This window comes from Crinia signifera, chromosome 6, assembly GCF_055691185.1.
Source record: "Crinia signifera chromosome 6, ASM5569118v1, whole genome shotgun sequence".
Taxonomy (NCBI): Eukaryota; Metazoa; Chordata; class Amphibia; order Anura; family Myobatrachidae; genus Crinia; species Crinia signifera.
Genome location: NC_139222.1, coordinates 155,010,603 through 155,032,139, shown reverse-complemented (window position 1 = coordinate 155,032,139; position 21,537 = coordinate 155,010,603). Strand labels below are relative to the sequence as shown.

General features: G+C 44.2%; 1 protein-coding gene across 2 annotated transcripts in view; it reads left to right on the top strand.

Moving 5' to 3' along the window:
• PLCG1 (phospholipase C gamma 1) overlaps window positions 1-21,537 on the top strand; it is a 105,734-nt gene that overhangs the window by 43,140 nt on the left and 41,057 nt on the right. For both annotated transcript variants that reach the window (XM_083147709.1, XM_083147708.1), the window contains exons 2-8: window positions 3,545-3,697; window positions 3,969-4,062; window positions 5,274-5,321; window positions 6,908-6,992; window positions 10,199-10,282; window positions 11,686-11,708; window positions 12,996-13,068. In XM_083147709.1, coding sequence (XP_083003835.1) covers window positions 3,545-3,697; window positions 3,969-4,062; window positions 5,274-5,321; window positions 6,908-6,992; window positions 10,199-10,282; window positions 11,686-11,708; window positions 12,996-13,068 — 560 coding nt within the window. The remainder of the gene's footprint in view (window positions 1-3,544; window positions 3,698-3,968; window positions 4,063-5,273; window positions 5,322-6,907; window positions 6,993-10,198; window positions 10,283-11,685; window positions 11,709-12,995; window positions 13,069-21,537) is intronic.

The window sequence follows — 21,537 nt, the reverse complement described above, 5'->3', positions numbered from 1 at the left end:
AAAACAGCACATAGGTGTAAACGAGTCCTACTTGTGGGGCAAATATACTCCATATTATAGTGATATATAAGGTAATCTGAACCACCTCTACTACAGTGGTACAAAACCATTCCAGTAAATGCTTTCTAGTTCTTACATGGCACACTTTAACTTACCACATGTTCTGTCTTTAGCTTGTTACAGAAAATGCCATTAATAGCCATTATACTTCCTGTACTCAAAGTTTCCACTAAATGCCTTGTAAATCTTACCTTATTTTCCATTTATGTGTTGAAATGTTGCTATTTAATATTGAAATCAAATCAAGTGCACAACAGAGCTGTAGATCAGGCTAAAGGTGCCCATACACGCACAGATCCCGGTGTGCGTTCTGGGCTAAAATAGCATCGCATTGCATGCCTTGTGCATGCAATGCGCAATGCAATGAAAAGCAAGTACAAAAAGTATGTGCAGCACATAATTTTTGTACTGTGCGATGATGTGGCCCGGGAGCGTGCACCTCAAAGCACAGATCGCACTGCCGAGATCAGTGCGTGTATGGGCAGCTTAAAGCCTCATTCAGTAAGCCAGTTGCAGTTTGATGGCTGCCGGACGGGGTCCCGACAGTCGGGATCCCGACAGTCATTAACCCGACGTCGGGATCCCGACTGTTAAAACACTGACGGCCGGGTTCCCGACGGCCGTCGGCTATTTTCCCTCGTGGGGGTCCACGAACCCCATAGAGGGAGAATAGAATAGGTGGCGAGCGTAGCTCGCCACCGTGCCCGCAGCGTGGCGAGCGCAGCGAGCCCGCAAGGGTCTTTGTTGCGCTGGCCACGCTGTCTGAGACCAAGCAGTTGGGATCCCGACGTCGGGATAATGACTGTCGGGATCCCGACTGTCGGTGAATCCTACCACACCCCAGTTTGATAGCATAGCTGTAAGTAATGTTGCGATGGTTGGTTGGATGCATTTTGAACTTTTTAGTTCAAAACACATCGCATGCAGTTCACATAGCACCGTTTTCTATATGGCATGCGTGCAACGCATATTACAAAGTACTAAAAGTAACTGCGGACAGTACTTCTTGTACTGATCGCATCTAGTTAAAATTGCTCACTGTTTTTGCATATCACATGCAGCAGATTTTTAGTCAATTTCATATTAATGCGTTGTTGTTTATAATTTATTATTAATAATAATAATAATAATAATAATAATAATAAAAAAAAAAAAAAAAACATGGTCCATTTTCACTAGCACAATGGGCCATAATAGCACCTGCGCTTTGATATTAAATTTATGACGCATAGTGAATATTTAATTATCTATTAGGGGCGGTTTATAAAGAAGTACTGCCTTTTCATAAATGAGACCGAGTGAGTGACAGCACTGTCACTATTACCAACACACCTCCCTGGTACTGCCAACGCCGCTATCCAAGCTCCAGTACACTCTTTCTGTATTTCTCCTGCTGTGATTCTCCACATGGTGGTATACTGTATCCACTTCAGGGACATTACAGGGAAGGGCAGATGGGAAGGCGCAGTATTGTGCTTTGTGCAGTTCAGTGTGTTGCATGATGTCAATCTATATTCCCTATCAAATGAACACGCGCACACAGACATGCTGTGAGGCAGTAATGCTAACCATTACACCATCTGTGCTGCCCTCATTAGCTGCCTGCATTACCATTTAGGGGGGTATTTACTGTGCCAATATTTTCAACAGGTGAAAATATCGGCACAGACCTATTCAGTGCATCTGCGGATCGGCAAATACTGATGCAAATTTGACACTTTAGTGGGAAGTTTTGCTTGTGCATATTCATCTGTTTTAAAAAACCAAATCTGCATTGGCAAAAAAAGCTGATAAATTGTAGAATTTGCGGCTGTTTTCATAGGTTCCACAGACTATCTGACCGTAGGAAAAAAATATACATATTTATAGGTGATTCCACTGGACCCTATTTGCAGAAAAATTGCCCATGCATGCATTCTGCTTTGCTGGGGGTCTGCCCATGCGCAGATAGTGCTGACCACACTGCCTTGCCGGTAGTGCGGTTTCTAGCCCATAGGCTGCAATGGGCTATCACCATCTCAGAATGGCAGTAGCCCCGGGACCCACTCCGATGCTGCATGATATTAATAAATCGGGCAGCTTCGCACAAGGGTGGCAGGAGAGCTTGCAGCAAGGATCCGAGATTCCTGCTGCGTGGCAGGAGAGATTGCAGCAAGGATCAGAGATTCCTGCTGCGTGGCAGGAGAGGTTGCCGCAGGGATCAGATTCCTGCTGTGTGAATGGAGAGGTTGCCGCAGGGATGAGAGATTGCAGCAAGGATCAGAGATTCCTGCTGCGTGGCAGGAGAGATTGCAGCAAGGATCAGAGATTCCTGCTAAGTGGCAGGAGAGGTTGCCGCAGGGATCAGAGATTCCTGCTGTGTGAATGGAGAGGTTGCCGCAGGGATGAGAGATTGCAGCAAGGATCAGAGATTTCTGCTGCGTGGCAGGAGAGATTGCAGCAAGGATCAGAGATTCCTGCTGCGTGGCAGGAGAGGTTGCCGCAGGGATCAGAGATTCCTGCTGTGTGAATGGAGAGGTTGCCGCAGGGATGAGAGATTGCAGCAAGGATCAGAGATTCTTGCTGCGTGGCAGGAGAGGTTGCAGGAGATATAAAATATATATTAAGATGTTGATTCAAATAAACCCTATTTACCTTGGTATTATATTTGCAGAAAAAAATAGTGCCAGTGTCGCTACTGCTGCAACCAGTCTGCATGACCATTGACTTACACGAGTCAATGTTCCTCGTAACTGTGTCGATGCCGTGTATCTGGTGAAGCTACATTAAACTTAAATCTTTTTTTGATTTTCAGATAACATTGATTTTTTTTATTTTTTTTTTCATTTCAGATATTCTCCCTAATTTTTGGGGGGGAGGTTTCTTCTCCCTCCATGGTCCTCATAATAAATTATTTCATTTTTTGTCTCTGACACCAGTCGACTGGAGATTTTTTTTTTTTGTATTTTAGTGGATATCACGCTCGTTAAGGTCGGGTTTAGCTGCAATAGCAATTACCCTGTCCAAACAAATGGGCGCGTGAGCTGATATACCTGCGCCGGCAGCCATATGCGCCCGAACTGGGCTACATTTTCAATTGCTCCATTGGGTGTCCTCTAAATGCTGCCAAGGAGAGATTTGAATATGTCCCATTATGGTCCATTTCTTCACTGATTCTAGAGTAAGTTGTGATTTATAGAAATATGCTATACTAGGGCTATCATTTCAACCTAATCACACATGGAATTATTATCATTGTATTTATCTTTTTTTTTTTTTTTCAACTGGGGTGTACTTTGTGTCAAAAATGACTTCGGTCTGTGAATGTGACACCTTTTTTAGTTTGGATGCTATGAACCCACATATTTTTCCATTCTGTTGCATTAAATAATGTAAAGTAAATGTGGTTTATGGATTAAAAACAAAGGTACAGAAAGTTTTCTTGACTGGAAAATGCTCAGTAAATGAGTACATGGTTACAGTTACAGGTCTTCTGTCTCCTCAGTGGACATCCGAGAGATAAAGGAGATTCGTCCAGGAAAGAATTCTCGGGACTTCGACCGTTACCAGGAAGATGCCACTGTGCGCTTAGAACCAGATCACTGCTTTGTTATCATTTACGGAATGGAATTTAGACTGAAGACCTTGAGCCTGCAAGGTAAGTTACCTTGTAATATTATTGTAGTGCTTCCTATTGGGCTTTAAGGATCGCTACTATTGTCTAGAAATGCACTACATGCAGTTACACTTTCTTTGCAACCATTCTTATTTAGCTCTGTAGTGCAAATCATAGTATTTGAGATTACACTGCCTGCCAGGGTTGTCTAGCTGATACCTGATGTACATCTGTTTTACCCACACTGTCATTACAGTCCAGCAATGCAACAAACACAATTACAGGTCTTCTGTGTGTTTTTTTTTCTCCGCAGCCACTTCAGATGAGGAAGTCAACATGTGGATTAAAGGGTTAAACTGGTTGCTCCAGGATACTCTCCAAGCCCCCACGCCATTGCAGATAGAAAGGTAAACAGGGGACTAGGAACCAAATATGTATGATATTTAAATGAGAATAATGTAAGACCAAGCAATATTTTGTTCTGATGAATCCCTTTGTTGTAAAGGGGACTATACACATGTCCACATTTGTTCACAATCTTAGCAGGTAGATGATAACGGTCTGTGTACGAGGGTGGATCAATAAGTACCTGTCTTTGAAGACAGGTGGTGTTGCTGAGAAAAGTTGGTATTACTATCGTGTACTACAATCTTTCAAACAATGCCACACCAAATGCCCAATTGATTCATAGGCTAGGATTTTTTTTTCCCACCACGACATTGCACCAGCTCCCTCATCCAGAATTGTTGCGGCCAAATTGAATGAATTGCGCTATGAATTTTTTTTCCCCAGAAGCCAAGTTTTCAGGTTAGGGAACAGAAAGAAGTCGCAGGGAGCCAAGTCAGGCGAGTACGGTGGATGGGGCAACAATTCATAGCGTAATTCATGCAATTTGGCCGCAACAATTCAGGGTGAGCTCGGTGCATTGTCGTGGTGGGGGAAAAAAAATAACCTATGACTCAATCTGAAATTTGGTATGGCGTATTTTGAAAGATGGTAGTACACAATAGTAATATCAACTTTCCTCAGCAACACCACCTGTCTTCAAACACAGGTACTTATTGATCCACCCTTGTATGTGGCCACCTCTTGACAATCGCAGCAGACACTCTGTAATATGTAATGTCCGGTACCAGAACACCGGAGCTTACCTTTTGGCTAGCTAACTTGCTGAGCATGGCCCCAAGGGGATATGGTCATTAGGTGGACCCTAATAAGGTCGACATGCATTGGTTATTTGATCAACATGAGGTTGTTGTTTTTTTTACGTTTGATGTTACCATATACTGTAGATAAAACTGTGTGCATCATACAGAAAATTAGATTATTTTATTCAGCAATTTATCCATCTAATTTATAGGCTGTTTGTATGCAAATACTCAGACAGTTCAATGTAGCGAAACACTATTACTTGTGATCCTGGGTAATGCATAATAAATGACCTTAATGAAATGGCAGTGACCACTAATTTTCCTTCACTTTGCAAAATTGTTTTTTTTAGGTTTGTTTACCTGTAATACTAAAAATCTGTGCTGTGTTTGATGCTTGTAAAGCGACTTTGAGTGCTGCCGGAAAAAAGCCGTATATAAATAGCATTATTCATGTTTTCATGCTGCAGGTGGTTACGGAAACAGTTCTATTCCTTGGACAGAAATCGAGAAGACAAGTGAGTGTGTGGTAGTGCCCAAATGAATGCCTTGTCTGTCAAACGAATCTGAGCCATATCTGTCAATAGACAGTAAGTCCAGTAATCTGGGACATACAAACCATTATATCAGATTTGTCTGCTCTACTTTAGCACACACCATAATATTGTAGCCTGTCACCCCAATACTGCTATGTTAGATAATGATCCTGACAAAATCATTAGGTTCCTTGTCAGGCTTGGCAGAAGACTGCTTTTATCAGTCTGTGGGTGGATGATGATGCTAACAAACCACAGTGGAACCATGATCACCTGATCTCAAAGACATACTTTGACCTTGTCTGCTGTGGCCATACGAGAAAACCTAAAATGACACACAACATACAGTTACATTGTACACACTTTTCTAAATGGGAAGTGTCATATGTCTTAACTGCTCCCGGGTCTACCTGGGATGCTGCAGTATAAATACTGCACCATCTCTGTTTTTGTGTCCTCCTACATCCAGCATTAATGTACCAGGGCAGCATGAGATGCCTGTTGTACATCGCTTATTACCAGGCTACATGCCTGATCATAGGCAAAACCAGTACTTGTGGCTTCCAATCATGTATGTGGCCAAACAGAAGCAAATCCTGTCTCAAACCACCTAAGGATAACAAAAACACAATTTTTTTTATTTAATATTTTCTAAAGTACTCAAAAAGACACTTTTTGGGCTAGAGGTCCACGACACAAATTCTGATACTCTAGGGCACTGTGACTCTAAATTTTTTAGGAACCTAGCTTAAGTGGTGCAAGGAATAATTTAATCATTTTAAGTTACAGATGCTATTGGGGAAAGTGTATGTGTGCCTATTACTGTCAACAGTCATTAGTAAATGGCATTATTCTGAAGCTACCAGTACTGTGGGTTACAACACTGATAGCTGCACACAAACATAAACCAGTGATTAGTCATTTTAGAAATGTCTACGCTCTATGGCTTCCTTTTGCTACTTATCTGCACCTCTACTTGCTTACTTTTGTGCTGTACACTGTTGTGCCATTTGCCACCTTGGAGAAGCAGTGTGCTCTGTATTATTAGAATCCTGCTCACTGGTGGACACAGCCCGGACGCTTGGTCCCCATATTAGCAAAGCTATGGCTGCAACTGCAGCCTCCAAGGAAGCCATGGATATCATAGAGGATGAACAGAGCTGAAGAGTGTGCTGACTTGCTAGCTCCAGTAGTACTCTTAAACCATAGGTCCTCCTACACTGCTCGGCACTACTCTGCTTACCTAAATGTGTATTTGTTTTATATTTGTGGGATGTAGAGCACATAGGAGATCTAAATGCAGCCACCAGTTACTGCTGTTTTACATGTCAAACAACTAATTTAGAATTCTTAGTGTTTATTTTTTCTTTTTTTTTTTGTTATTGTTATTGCATACTTTCTAGGCTTGTAATTGTCACGCTGGCCGTTCTGTCTATTGTTACTTACTTCCTGAGATTAGCCACAAATAGAAGTGGAGGGGGCAGGGTGGGGATACAGTGCTACTTAAAAAATGGACTTGCAGTGACCAAATCATTTACCATCATTATTTTGATGTTCACATTTATTAGGATCTCCATTAAGGACTTGAAGAATATGCTGTCACAGGTCAACTACAGAGTTCCAAGCATGAGGTTTTTACGTGACCGATTAATGGTGAGAGAAACATTCCTCCTTCCCAGACATTGGCCTTCTGTCCAGTTTCCAAACTCTTAGAAGCTTTGGCCCTTATTCTGCAAGTCCATCAGACGCCACCCTCCACCTGCAGTGCCGGTCGCCCCTCCCCCCCCTCGCACGCAGCACACACACACACACACACATACATACCCCCACGGCTGCGAGTGGATTATTTACATAAACATTGATTTGCAGGCGGGGAAGTCATTCGATGGTCGCCGACCATCAAATTATTTCTCCGGTGATGTCAGCTGCCCACCCCCTGCATGTCTGTCATGGCCTCATTAGCCTGGGAACGCCCATGGAACGCTGGGCGTTCCTATATGCTAATGGGGCTGACCAGCGCCCCCCACTCGGCGTGTAGGGTACGTGTATGCGCAGACACAAAGCATTGGTCCTCTGTGCGAACGCACGGAGGACCGAATTAATAAGAATACGGTCCCTTGTTCAGCTTTGTCTACTTATCGTCTGATCGTTGTGTCACTACATCTTAGCAATTCAATGTAATGTTTTATTTGTAAAAAGAATTTGTAAAAATCATTAATCCGGGGCTTGGCCTGGCAGCCATCAGTGACGGATGCTTCCTGCAGGAGCTCCAGCCAGACCGCACAATAACTGGTCGTTATATCGCTCCTTCACCCTCGTTTTTGCACTGCCAGCTCCCCCTGTAAGCCCGTCCTCTACGGATACCCTGCCCGCAGGGCTAGGAGATGCTCCGGACCCCCACGTAGAATGCAGCCTACCCCCACCAGTTTGCAAAGGTTCATGGTGGGCTGTATTATAGTGACCCAGCAATGTTGGCCATGTGTGGTATGACTGCCCGATAATCAGGATCCCGACAGTCAGTATACCGACATTGGAATCCTGACTGCCAGTGCTCCAACAGGGGGGCAAGCGCAAAGAAGCCCCTTGCAGACTCGGTTCGCTCACCACAGGTTCTATTCTCCCTCTATGGGGGTCGTGGTCCCCCACAAGGGAAAATAGCCCCTGTCAGTTGGAATCCCCTCTGGCAGTCGGGATTCCAGTGTCTGTAACTGACTATCGGGATCCCGATTGTCGGGCAGTCATCTGGCACCCATGTTGGCCAAGGGTTAGGAGGATGGGGAAGTGAGAGAGAAAATAAGGAAGGATATGTTTGGACTGTACTGTGGGCATGTGATTGGATAGGAGACGTTTATCAAGGTTATGTGTGTGGTTTTGGAATGTGATAAGCTTGCCTGAGGAGTTGAATTTTCAGAGAGTGGTTGGAGACTAGAGGGGACTCTGCTTGCGAGAGCATTTCAGAGTGAGGCAGCCCTAAAAGTCCTGCAATCGAGAATGGACGTGAATAACGAGTGTGGATGAGAGATGTAGATTTTGTGAAGAGCGAAGAGATCGGGTGGGGAGATCTTTTGAGATAAACAAAAAGCCGTAAGTTGGTGTAGTTTGGTTTATGATCTTTTGTGTAAGTAAACATATTTTATATTGGCTATGGTAGAATGCAGGTGGACTGAATCAATGGAGAGACTAGCAGACCATGAACATCTAGCGAGGAAGATTAGCCTTGTAGTTACATTCATGATGGATTGTAGGGCTGAGATTCTGCATTGGTGTATATTAGTGTGAGTTGAGAAGGAGACCCCATGTAAAGACATTACAGGACTTCATAGACTTCAGTTGCAGAATTTAGCCATGCCATTTTAAATGATCTAGCTCCTTTTAAATGATTTCTACTTCTAGTTCTAAAGGGAAAAATCAAGTGTCCTAAAAACCTATCTCTCTAAAATGCTAAATGTGAATCATACTGACTTTGTTTACATCTAAACTCTGATCTCTATCTTGTTTCACAATTGTAGTTGTTACCTTCTAGTTTCTATTGCAATACAGGCGTGGGTACTTGTTTCCTAGCACGGCGCTCATCGCATACTGTACTTGGTGTTGGATGCGTGCGATGCAATGCGATATTCCCGTTAAATTAACAGGAGTGCTTGTACAATGAAATATCGCATAGCATTGCATGCCAGTAAATGGCATGCGATTTTTTTAATTGTACAAGCACCCTGATAAATGCTTACAATGTTAAATGTACCCCCATTGTCAACGCCACCCCCACTATCAACGCCAACCCGAAGCGTGGCGAGCGCAGTGGTATGCGTCCTCCGACCTTTTCATACCCCCACTATACACGTCGGCCCCACTAACACCACCAACCCGAAGTGTGGTGAGCGCAGCGAGCCCGCGAGGGGCGGTGGTACGAGTCCTCCGACCTTTTCATACCCCACTAGCCACGTCGCCGTGGAGTTGATTTTAGATAGTGCCCGAAGCGTGGCAAGCGCCACGAGGGGACATAGATTACTTTACATGTATTCCGCGTGGCGAGCGCCCACGGAATATGAGCCCGAAGCGTGGCGAGTGCAGCAGAATACATGTAAAGTAATCCATGTCCCCTCGTGGCGCTCGCCGCGCTTCGGGCACTATCTAAAATCAACTCCACTACGACGTGGATAGTGAGGGTATGAAAAGGTCGGAGGACTCGTACCACCGCCCCTCGCGGGCTCGTTGCGCTCGCCAAACTTCGGGTTGGTGTTGTTAGTGGGGCTGGCATTGACAATGGGGGTGCATTTAACATTGTAAGCACCCATTGGGGTGCTTGTACAATTAAAAATCGCATCGCATGCCGCTATATTGCATGCAATGCGATTGTATAAGATGCACTACGATCAAAATCTGGGGTGCCGTGCTAGAAAACAAGTACCCAGGCGTGCAGTAGGCCTTGAATAGGGAAACGTAGACTTGCTTCAGATGTGCCCTGTCTCAGCTCTGGGCCATGTAATGCTCAGGATGGATGTGGTATGTTATGTCGACAGGCAGATATTTCAATATAATTTTATTTTTTTCTGGTATTTTAGCCTAATCTTAAATCTAAATAGAGTACCAAAATGTACTTTTAACATGTACAATGTTCGTATAGTGGACATGTTGACATTCCGTTTATATCGGCAATCTGACTGGATGCACTCTGAATACAGTCAGTAAAATACAAAGTTTAAATGGCACAGGTCACGTGTTAACTACTGTAAGGGAGATGTTTCTGCAGCATTGTCTTACCAATTCCGATCTGTTTCTCCATCTTCAATACAATTTGCCTGATGTTTGTGTGTCATTCTCGTATTGTCAATTATGTTGGTCTTTTGCTCCTTTTTCAGGAAGTAGAGCAGAGGAACCAAGAGATTAATTATGCTCAGTTCGCTCAGCTTTACCGTTCCCTCATGTACAATGCACAGAAGACGGTATGTAAAGCAGATCTATCAAAACCAACATATGATATACTCCTTTTGTGTTCCTGATTTCTACCATTAGTGGCATTTTCTAACATTGAATGAGCTTGTTACTGGTCAAACTTTGTAAGCACAACTGCCTATGAAATATTGGTACTTGTTTCCTAGAACGGCCACAATCGTGAGGGATCGTGGCTCTTAATTAAGGGACACGATCCTCCCGATGTGGCCGATTTTTTACAAATTTTTCACTTTGATTGACAGAAATCGGGTCAATCGGTCGGTCGCGACCAATTAAAATCGGCCGCGATGCGACCGACCGATTCACCCGATTTTTCCATAGACTTCAATGTTAAAAAATCTTTTAACATTGAAATCGGTCGGTCTTGTGCCATTATAATGGCACAAGATGAGATGGACTTGATTAAGTCCATCTCACATAGGGAAAAATGATAAAAAAGGTGAAATGGGTCAATATGACCCATTTCACATTTTTTATGTGCCCGCCATGACCCCACGATAGACGTGAACCCGAAGCGTGGCGAGCGCAGCGAGCCCGCGAGGGGCGGCGGTACGCGTCCTCCGACCTTTTCATTCCCCTACTATCCACTAGGGCGTGGAGTGAGAATAAAATAGTGTGGCGAGCGCAGCGAGCCACCGAGCCCGAAGCGTGGCGAGGGGACGCGTATACCTGTGAAGTTATACGCGTCCCCTCGCGGGGCTCGCTGCGCTCGCCACGCTTCGGGCTCGGTGGCTCGCTGCGCTCGCCACACTATTCTATTCTCACTCCACGCCCTAGTGGATAGTAGGGGAATGAAAAGGTCGGAGGACGCGCACCGCCGCCCCTCGCGGGCTCGCTGCGCTCGCCACGCTTCGGGTTCACGTCTATCGTGGGGTCTAGCCCACTTACTAACATTTGGGGGGGCAATTCCAAAAAATCGGGTGAAAAAAAATAAAAAATCGGGTGAAAAATCGGTCGATCGCATCGCATGCGACCAAATCGCATGCGATGCGATCGACCGATTTTTTATCTTCCGACCACAACGATCTAAATCGTTGTGGCCGTTCTAGGAAACAAGTACCGAAATATTAAAGACTGTAATATCTTCTTTATTGGCCTTTGATTGGGGTACAGATGTTTGTTGTTTTTTTTCTGTGTGGGAGGGGATTATTTCTTAAGAAACACTTTTTAATTCCACAAATTAAAATAAGTGTCTATAAACAAAAACTAAAACAATCAAAGAAAATATAATCAAAGATAAACTAAAAAAAAAATGAACTGAAAGAAAAACGTTACTTAGAATTGTATATGGTTTTGTTAACCAGCATAATTCTGATATTGTGACTGCAGGTTGTGTTAGCAGCAATGTGGATCCGAGCCTCTCATTCTTATTCCTTGCATATTCTGTTTACAGATGCCGCTTCCATTCCTGGAAAGGTGAGTACATTATACTCATATATATTTAGTACTAAACCAAACTAAGACCTGTCCTGTAGAAAAAATTGTTGCCAGACAAAGGGGTAGATTTATTAAGCTCGGTGAAGTGATAAAAAACAGACACTTTATCACTTCACTGGGCTTAATAAATCTGCCCCAAAATGTTTTATTTTATTTTATGCGAACTGGGAATACATTTCATGTATAATGGCCCCAATACACTAGTCCGATTTGGGGCGATTTCCCCTGATCCATGAGAAATTGTCCCAAATTGGATGTGTGGTCCCGTGCGTGTCAGACCTGCTACCGTCTGACCCCCAACTGCCCCCCTCCCAGCACCGCTCCTGTTTCACGGGAAGGTCCCGGGGGGCTTGGATAGCCATACAGTGCTGCGATACATCACAGTAATGTATGGGAACCTTAAGTCAGTACTCTGCTCTTCTAAAGAAATCTGCTAAATTAAATGTAAATCTGACTGGTGATTAGGGAATTCTGTCTGACACACAGCCAGGACAGAAGTATTTTAGACCAATTTGTTCTTAGATTTTTTTTTTGCCGTTTTTATTTAAAGAAAAACTCCAAAAGAAAATACACATCACAATGTTACACTGTCAATTTATACAAAACAATAATTTATTATGAATCCAATATATTCAATTGAAAAGGATAAGGATGTCTAGGTTAAAGCCTGGTTTTGTGTTTATTGTCAATATTGTTTATCAGCCTCTTCTGCTGCACCTCCCATCACCTCATTGGCCTTAGTGACACAATTATTTCCTGGTTCATTTCTTACCTAATCAATCACTCCTATCTGGTATATTCCCCTCTTTTCACACTGTATTGTGAACGCTTTCGTTTACAGTCCTTTGTTTTCATGCCTGCTTCTATTTTATTAGTGTCCTGTCCCTGTTTCATTCATATTCCATTTTCCCACTGCATGATGCATAGAAGTAATGCAAATAGAAAATGCTTTTTATTTGATCTGTATTAATTTACTACTGGGCTCATCCGATAATCTTGGTTCTAAGCCTTCCATTTCGATTTTTGATTTAGAAAACATTGAAGGTTTAGAATCTAGTGAACTTTTTCTGGACTTGTAGGATTAATACAGACTTCAGTTGCTTCTTGATAAACGAGCATAATATTATGTTATTTTGTTTAAATTTAACAACTGTAAAATAAAGGGTTTCCATGCAGTATATCTATATGTTGCTGCAGCATAGTAGGGGGATGAGAGACTGGTTGAATGGGAAGACAGTTTATTTTTTCAGCTCTGTTTTATATCAGAGGTGGAGAGCGTCCAGAGCTGTACCGGGTATCACTACTGGACTTCCAGAACTTTCTCCTGGAATATCAAAAGGTAAATATCCACGACTGCTTCTGTATAGGAGTGGTGACTGCACTGATGTTGGCAGCAGAAGTCAGATTGTAGTGTAGGGTAGCTTTTATTGTTTTGCGATGATTTGTATAGATGTGTTTAGAGTTGTAGGTATGTGTGGCATTATTAAGAAACTAATGTCATTAGATATTTTGTTACAATGGCAACAGAACATGTAAATTACCTGGCACTTTTCATTATTATGATAAACTCTAGATCATTTGGTGTTTACATTTGGGGGCTTTGCATGATCCCTGATGTTATAACTGTTTATCTTCTTGTCTATGGATCTGCAGACACTTTACTGCAGCAATCCATGTACAGCGCCCAGTGTTCCTTGGTGACCACTGACAATTTGGCAGCAGGCAGAGATTCTTGGAAATTATACCTAGAAAGCAGTGGAAGCAAATCCGATTGGTTCTTTTTTTCTCCTTCAGCAACGAGAGGGGACACTTGAGATTCTGGGGTTAGGTGAGTGGATTGAGGAGCCTGGACACTTAAAATGGTGGCTGAAATTCAGGCATCTTCCTGTCTGACAAAACATTTTTTAGCTCTTTTTTGTTTGTTTGTTTTGTTTTTTTTCAATTTCACCATTTTGAAACACTTGAAGTGGGCCATGGCACACTCACAAGCGGTCGCTGTGTTGCAAGTGGCCTGATTCTTACATGTTTTCATATCTGGCTTCACTATGAACTACCACAGAGGCCTCTGAGATTCCAGGGCGTCTAGGTTAGTCCTGGCTTTGGATCTCGTAGGAGGTTCCCTATTGCTTTAAGCAGATAACCATTGCTAAGCTGCCTACCTCCTCCTTTCTCTCAGCCGGCTGCCTTCAGCAGAGGGGTCTAGGAGTTCAGGTGTTGGCATCTTGTGGTTGCTAGTACTAGGCAGGTGTACTATTGCGGGGTGTTGGAGGCTGTAGGTATAATGGCATACTTTTGTTGGACCAAGGGAAGGGGTTTCCAATACTCGTCCTATTTTGGTGTGACTCCTTTGGGCCTGCCTGCAATATTAACCACTTCGGTGGTATGCCCGGAAATTTCTTGGGCTGAGCTGCACTTCCGGCTCTTCGGAGAAATTTCCAGGCATGCCACTGATTTAATAGGAGTGCTCCAGTGGTGGCTCCAGCTGTGCACCACCTCTAGGGGCACCCCCTATCGCTTCCCCCCCAGGTGCTCACCTCCGGCCAGTCCCGACTCTCCACCCCGGTGATCATACGCTTCTTCTTTTGCTCTTTATCGCTACCTTTTTGTGCAATATCTGGGGTGGTCGTTACTATTGTTACGTGACTTGGGTCTAATTATATTATCAATCCTATAAAAGTAAAGTACACTATTTTTTATTTGATGCTTTATCATATAATCTATTTTATGAGCAGGAAAGGCAACCTCTCCTCTGAAAAGGGTAGCAAATGTCCAGCTATATTTCTAAGTTCCATGCATAACCAAGGAGAGATCTGTGCAGCTTGTGAAATAGTGGTCCAAGCTCTTAAGTCTCATTTTTAGAGCTCTGGTTGAACCTGTGTTTCTGACAAATCCCCCACACTGGCAATGTTGGAGCTTTCCAAGCAGCTAGCTAGCAGACCCACTACTGTTTCTGGGTCTGTCAAAAATCTGAATGTGGTGTATGAATCCTTCCTTGCTTCAGTGGTCTCCAAATATCCAGCTTGGGATGGATATTTAGCCCACTTTGTTCTGGAGCATGTACAAGTGTCCTCTTTTTTTTTTAGTGACTTTTTGGCAAGTTCCACCTCCAGGACCTGAAAGATTAATTTTCCAGGATCCGTCATGTCTTGTAAAAGCACTAATACTGAGGTGGAGTATTTTTGATAAGAAGCTGTCTTTTTAGTTAGATGAAGATCCTGGTAATATGGAGAATAGGAAGGTTTGTTCATAGTTATTATGCAGGTTTTGCAGTTCTAAGAGGATTTGTTATGATGCTACTATTCCTTTTAAAAAGGCAGTTGGATTTGTTCTCCGATCTGAATGATCTATTAAAGGAGACGGTCAGAGCCTGACAGGAATTTAAAACTTTTCCATAGGATCCAAGTTCTGTACCTGCTCCCCATGGCTGCTACAACTGTTGGAGTCCCCTACCATTGTGGATTCTTCTATTAGGAACCAGAATTGGTGTAAACTGCTATGTCATTAAGGGCCTTATTCTGGTTGGTTCGGATGGCTCCGAATGCGTACGGACGGCCGATGGTTGGTGTTTGTGCATGTGCAGAGGCGTATCTGCGCATGTCTGAACACCGTGCATGTCCGAATATGGCGTGAATTCTGTACAATCCGAACAGGGGGTGGAGAGGGGCGTGAAGGGCTGTTTGGGCTCATTAACATATGCGTACACCCCGCGTTTCATAGGCGTTCCCATGAAAACGCTGGGCGTACGTATGGTAATGCGGCCGTGACGCACGTGAGGGGGGCGGACATATGGCATATCCGGATGCCAGCTGCCCGCCCATATCCCTGCTTTTGCACGGTGAAATGCCCGAGTGGTCTGGAGCTCTCGGTGCTGCCTGACCACTCGGTCCAGCATTCGATGGTCGGCGACCATCGAATGATGGGGGAGGTTCTCACAGATGGAGTAGGTGTTCGGACGGTGTGAGCGATCCATACGGAAGGCGGGGCTAAGTACACTCTGTTTCAGTCCGTAAATCCGTCCGGACCAACCAGAATAAGTGACCATTCAGATAGGATGATTAAGAATTGTTGAAGTCACTCTTCATAGCTATATTTTTGGCTTGGAAAAACAAATTGGTTTCCCCAAACATATGAATGATATCAGTAATCTGATTTAAAAACCACATAGTAGATTCAGAGATCTTAATTGCATATATTTGCAAATACATGGGTAACCCCCCCCCAAGCCATACGTCAAGCCTTCTCTGAGTATTGGGGGTCCCTATTGCTATATATAGGCTTGGGGTGCAGCCGGATGGAGTCAAAATCCTGGCGGTCGGAATCCCAGCAGTTGAAATACCGACGCCGGAATCGTGACTGCCGCAATGCCAGCAATTTCTTTCTATGGAGTCCATGACACCCATAGAGGGAGAATAAAATAGTGTAGCGAGGCACCGGGCCCGCTGCATGGTGAGCCCGCAAGGGGGGGTGATCCAAGGCCTCCCCATGTCGGTATTTTGGCGGTCGGGATTCCGGCGTCTGTATTTCGACTGCCGGGATTCCAACAGCCGGAATTTTGTACTGAATCTGGTGCAGCACCCAATCTGCGGTACTTATGTAGTATCTGGGCACCCGATTTTGTGATTGTATGCCTTACCTTAACCCCTTCACGACATTTGACGTATATATACGTCATGGCCGGGAAGTACTTCCCGACCCATGACGTATATATACGTCATGACTTTAAACTGTCACTGCGTCTCGAGACGCAGTGACAGAGGGACGATGTCTGCTGTCCCTGACAGCAGACATGTCCCTGCATGCCCAGGGGGGGCTGCGATGTCGCCCCCCCGTCGGCGATCGCTGTGATTGGCTGTTCAGTGTGAACAGCCATTCACAGCGTTTTCCTGTGTTACCAGCGAATCAGACGCTTGGTAACACAGGTGTCAATCACCGCCGGGCGTCAGGGGGCATGAGGGGGTCATCGGTGACGATGACACCTCACCCCACCCTCACCCCACCTGCCCCCAAGGCTGTGATTGGTCCGTGGGACCCACGGACCAATCACAGCCAAGGCGCGACATTTAAACTAACGGTGACTGCGCTGCAGACGCCATTCCGGTCTGGAGTAGCGTGCAGAGCCGTCACCGTGCCTATCTGCCGTGATACTGACCTGATCCTTGCTAATACTTACCTGATCCTTGCAAATACCTTACCTGATCACTTGATCACTGCTTGTAGCGTGCTGGACGCTTCCTGGATCTGACTTCCTGAGACTTCCTGCTGCTGCTGCAGTGTGATAGAGAGATAGAGAGATAGAGAGAGAGAGAGAGAGAGATAGAGAGATAGTGACAGAGAGAGCTATATTTTGTGTCTGCTACCCCCCCTTTTTGGGGGTGCAGGGTTTTTTTATATATAAATAACTGTCGCTGCTGCTGCAGTGTCATAGTGATAGATAGTGATAGATAGTGAGAGATAGTGATAGATAGTAATAGATAGTGAGAGATAGAGAGATTTGTGTCTGCTACCCCCCCTTTTTTGGGGGTGCAGGTTTTTTTTTTATATATATAACTGTCAGTGCTGCTGCTGCAGTGTCATAGTGATAGATAGTGATAGATAGTGAGAGATAGAGAGATAGAGAGAGATAGTGACAGAGAGTGATAGAGAGTGTATATTTTGTGTCTGCTACCCCCCCTTTTTGGGGGTGCAGGTTTTTTTTTATACATATAACTGTCAGTGCTGCTGCTGCAGTGTGATAGATAGTGATAGATAGTGATAGATAGTGAGAGATAGAGAGAGATAGTGACAGAGAGTGATAGAGAGTGTATATTTTGTGTCTGCTACCCCCGCCTTTTGTGCTGATCACTATATCTGAGGTGATCAGCAACTTTTTGGGGGTGCAGAGGTTTTTTTTTTTTTATATATACCTGTCAGTTGCTGCCAGTTGCACCAAAGGTTGTGCACCTGCTGCCCCTCACTGGTAATCAGTGTCGCATCACTGATCACCTTTTTTTTTTTTTTTGTGGGTGCTGTGTGGTCTCTTTTTAATTTTTTTTTTACACACACTGTGATTTTGTGGGTGTCCTGTGGCCACTGTGCGCTGATCAGTGACGTACATCACTGATCAGCTTTTTCGGCACAGGGTTGATCTATTTTTTTTTTTTTTTTTGATCAAATTCCTGTTGCCTTTGAGCGCTGTTCAGTGACAGACGTTACTGACCAACATCTGTGCTCAATTTTTGGCGCAGGACCTTTTTTTTTGTTTTTTTAACCCCTTCAATTTTTTTTTTTTTTAACCCCTTCAATTTTTTTTTTTTGTATAAAGTATTTTTTTTGTTCTGCACTACATACACACAACACACTACATACCCCCCGGGTTGAAATAAAGTTTGTACCCCCCCCTACACTATACACGTGTTGAAACATTTCACTACCAGTAACACAAAAATAAAAATGTCATCCCAAATGTCATCCCAGTCATCCAGAAGAATGTATTCAGTGGAGGAGGCATATGCCATGCTTGCCTCTGATTCTGACACAGCCAGTGAGGCAAGCGGGGAATTTGAAGGATTCGTCTTAAGCTCCTCTTCCTCCTCTGGTGATGAGGGACCCCCTCAAAGACGCCCCCGTAGAGCAGCTGAGACCCCCCCCCAATAATTGATCTCGTATGGACCCCACCACCAGACAATTTTGAGCCCCAGGTTCCTGAGTTTTTGGCCATGCCAGGAATCCAATTTGATTCCACAGGTCTCAGAGAAATTGACTTTTTCAAATTATTTTTCTCTGATGATTTTATAAATTTAATGGTGGACCAAACTAATTTATATGCCCAGCAGTTTATTGCTCAAAACCCCACGTCATCATTTGCTAGGTGGACCCCTGTAGATGCAGTAGAGATGATGACGTTTTGGGGTCTGGTGTTTCATATGGGCATAGTAAAAAAGCCACAAATTAGGCAATATTGGAGTACAGATGTTCTGTACAGCACCCCATTTTACCGTATGGCCATGACTCGGACTCGTTTTGAGGCAATCCATAAATTTATACATTACACCGATAATGCACAGTGCCCACCCAGAGATGATCCCACCTTTGACCGGCTATTCAAAGTCAGGCCGGTCATTGATCATTTCAGTGCCAAATTTGCAGAGCTATACATCCCTGAAAAATTTATTTGTATTGACGAGTCCCTTATACATTTTAAAGGAAGGGTTAAATTCCGCCAGTACCTTCCCAGTAAGAGGGCAAGGTATGGCATAAAAATGTATAAGCTGTGTGAAAGCACCACAGGGTACACCCACAAGTTTAGGGTATATGAAGGGAAGGATTCAAGAATTGAACCGCCAGAATGCCCCCCCTCCCTCGTAGGTGTTAGTGGCAAAATTGTCTGGGATTTAATGCACCCCTTCCTGGATAAGGGTTATCACCTCTATGTGGATAACTTTTACACCAGCATCCCCCTGTTTAAGGCCCTTGGTTCAAGAGGTACAGCAGCTTGCGGTACTGTGCGCAAGAACCAAAGAGGCCTCCCCAAAACGCACATTGCCCAAGTAATGAGAAGGGGTGAAAGCAGGGGAATATGCACCGAAAATATGTTGTTGGTCAAATATAAGGACAAGAGGGATGTCCTTATACTGACAACAATTCATGGAGACAGTACCACCTCCATCCCTGTACGAGGTACCAGTACCCACACCTCAAAACCAAATTGTATCCTAGATTACAATAAGTACATGGGCGGAGTGGATCTTTCAGATCAGGTACTGAAGCCGTACAGTGCCCTGCGGAAAACAAATATCTGGTACAAGAAGCTGGCCGTGTATATCATCCAGATGGCACTGTATAACGCTTACGTGCTATTCCGTTCTACCGGCCAGAGGGGGACATTTATGCACTTTCAAGAGGAAGTCATAAAGGGCCTAATATTTGGGAACCAGCAGGCAGAGGGCCCCAGTACTTCTAGTACTGGCCCCCGTATTGTACCAGGGCAGCATTTTCCCAACGAAATCCCCTCCACTGCAAGAAAGGGCAGGACACAAAAAAGGTGCAAAGTTTGCTATAAAAAGGGAATAAGAAAGGAAACTATTTTCCACTGTGAAACTTGCCCCGACAAACCCGGCCTATGTATAAAGGAGTGTTTCAAAATATACCACACATCGATGGATTATTAGGTTCATCATTTCACCGTGCATCGGGGGTCTTGCTAATGCCACATAGCACCCACCATTCATTCCACCAGAATCTGAGCTGCAAAATCCAAAAATCACTCCTTCCCTTCTGAGTCCTGCCATGCACCCAACTGGTATTTTTTGGTCACATGTGAGGCATTGCCGTACTCGGGAGAAATTGGGGCACAGATTTTGGGGTGCTTTGTCTCCTTCATTCCTTGTGAAAATGAAAAATTTTGAGCCATAACTGCATGTTTGTGTAAAAAAATGTAATTTTCCATTTTCACAGCCCAGTTGTACCAAAATTGGTGAAACCCCTGGAGGTTTGAAATGTACACTATACCCCTAGATGAATTCCCTGAGGGGTGTAGTTTGCAAAATGGGGTCACTTGTGGGGGGGTTCCACTGTATTGGTAATGCAACATAGCACCCACCATTCATTCCACCAAAATCTGTGCTGCCAAATCCAAAAATCACTCCTTCCCTTCTGAGTCCTGCCATGCGCCCAACTGGTATTTTTTGGTCACATGTGAGGCATTGCCGTACTCGGGAGAAATTGGGGCACAGATTATGGGGTGCTTTGTCTCCTTCATTCCTTGTGAAAATGAAAAATTTTGAGCCAGAACTGCATTTTTGTGTAAAAAAATGTAATTTTTCATTTTCACAGCCCAGTTGTACCAAAATTGGTGAAACCCCTGGGGGTTTGAAATGTACACTATACCCCTAGATGAATTCCCTGAGGGGTGTAGTTTGCAAAATGGGGTCACTTGTGGGGGGGTTCCACTGTATTGGTAATGCAACATAGCACCCACCATTCATTCCACCAAAATCTGTGCTGCCAAATCCAAAAATCACTCCTTCCCTTCTGAGTCCTGCCATGCGCCCAACTGGTATTTTTTGGTCACATGTGAGGCATTGCCGTACTCGGGAGAAATTGGGGCACAGATTTTGGGGTGCTTTGTCTCCTTCATTCCTTGTGAAAATGAAAAATTTTGAGCCAGAACTGCATTTTTGTGTAAAAAAATGTAATTTTTCATTTTCACTGCCCAGTTGTATCAAAATTGGTGAAACCCCTGGGGGTTTGAAATGTACACTATACCCCTAGATGAATTCCCTGAGGGGTGTACTTTGCAAAATGGGGTGACTTGTGGGGGGGTTCCACTCTATTGGTGCTTTGGGAGTCTTGCTAATGCAACATGGCACCCACCATTCATTCCACCAAAATCTGTGCTGCCAAATCCAAAAATCACTCCTTCCCTTCTGAGTCCTGCCATGCGCCCAACTGGTATTTTTTGGTCACATGTGAGGCATTGCCGTACTCGGGAGAAATTGGGGCACAGATTTTGGGGTGCTTTGTCTCCTTCATTCCTTGTGAAAATGAAAAATTTTGAGCCAGAACTGCATTTTTGTGTAAAAAAATGTAATTTTTCATTTTCACTGCCCAGTTGTATCAAAATTGGTGAAACCCCTGGGGGTTTGAAATGTACACTATACCCCTAGATGAATTCCCTGAGGGGTGTACTTTGCAAAATGGGGTGACTTGTGGGGGGGTTCCACTGTATTGGTGCAACATAGCACCCACCATTCATTCCACCAAAATCTGTGCTGCAAAATCCAAAAATCACTCCTTCCCTTCTGAGTCCTGCCATGCACCCAACTGGTAT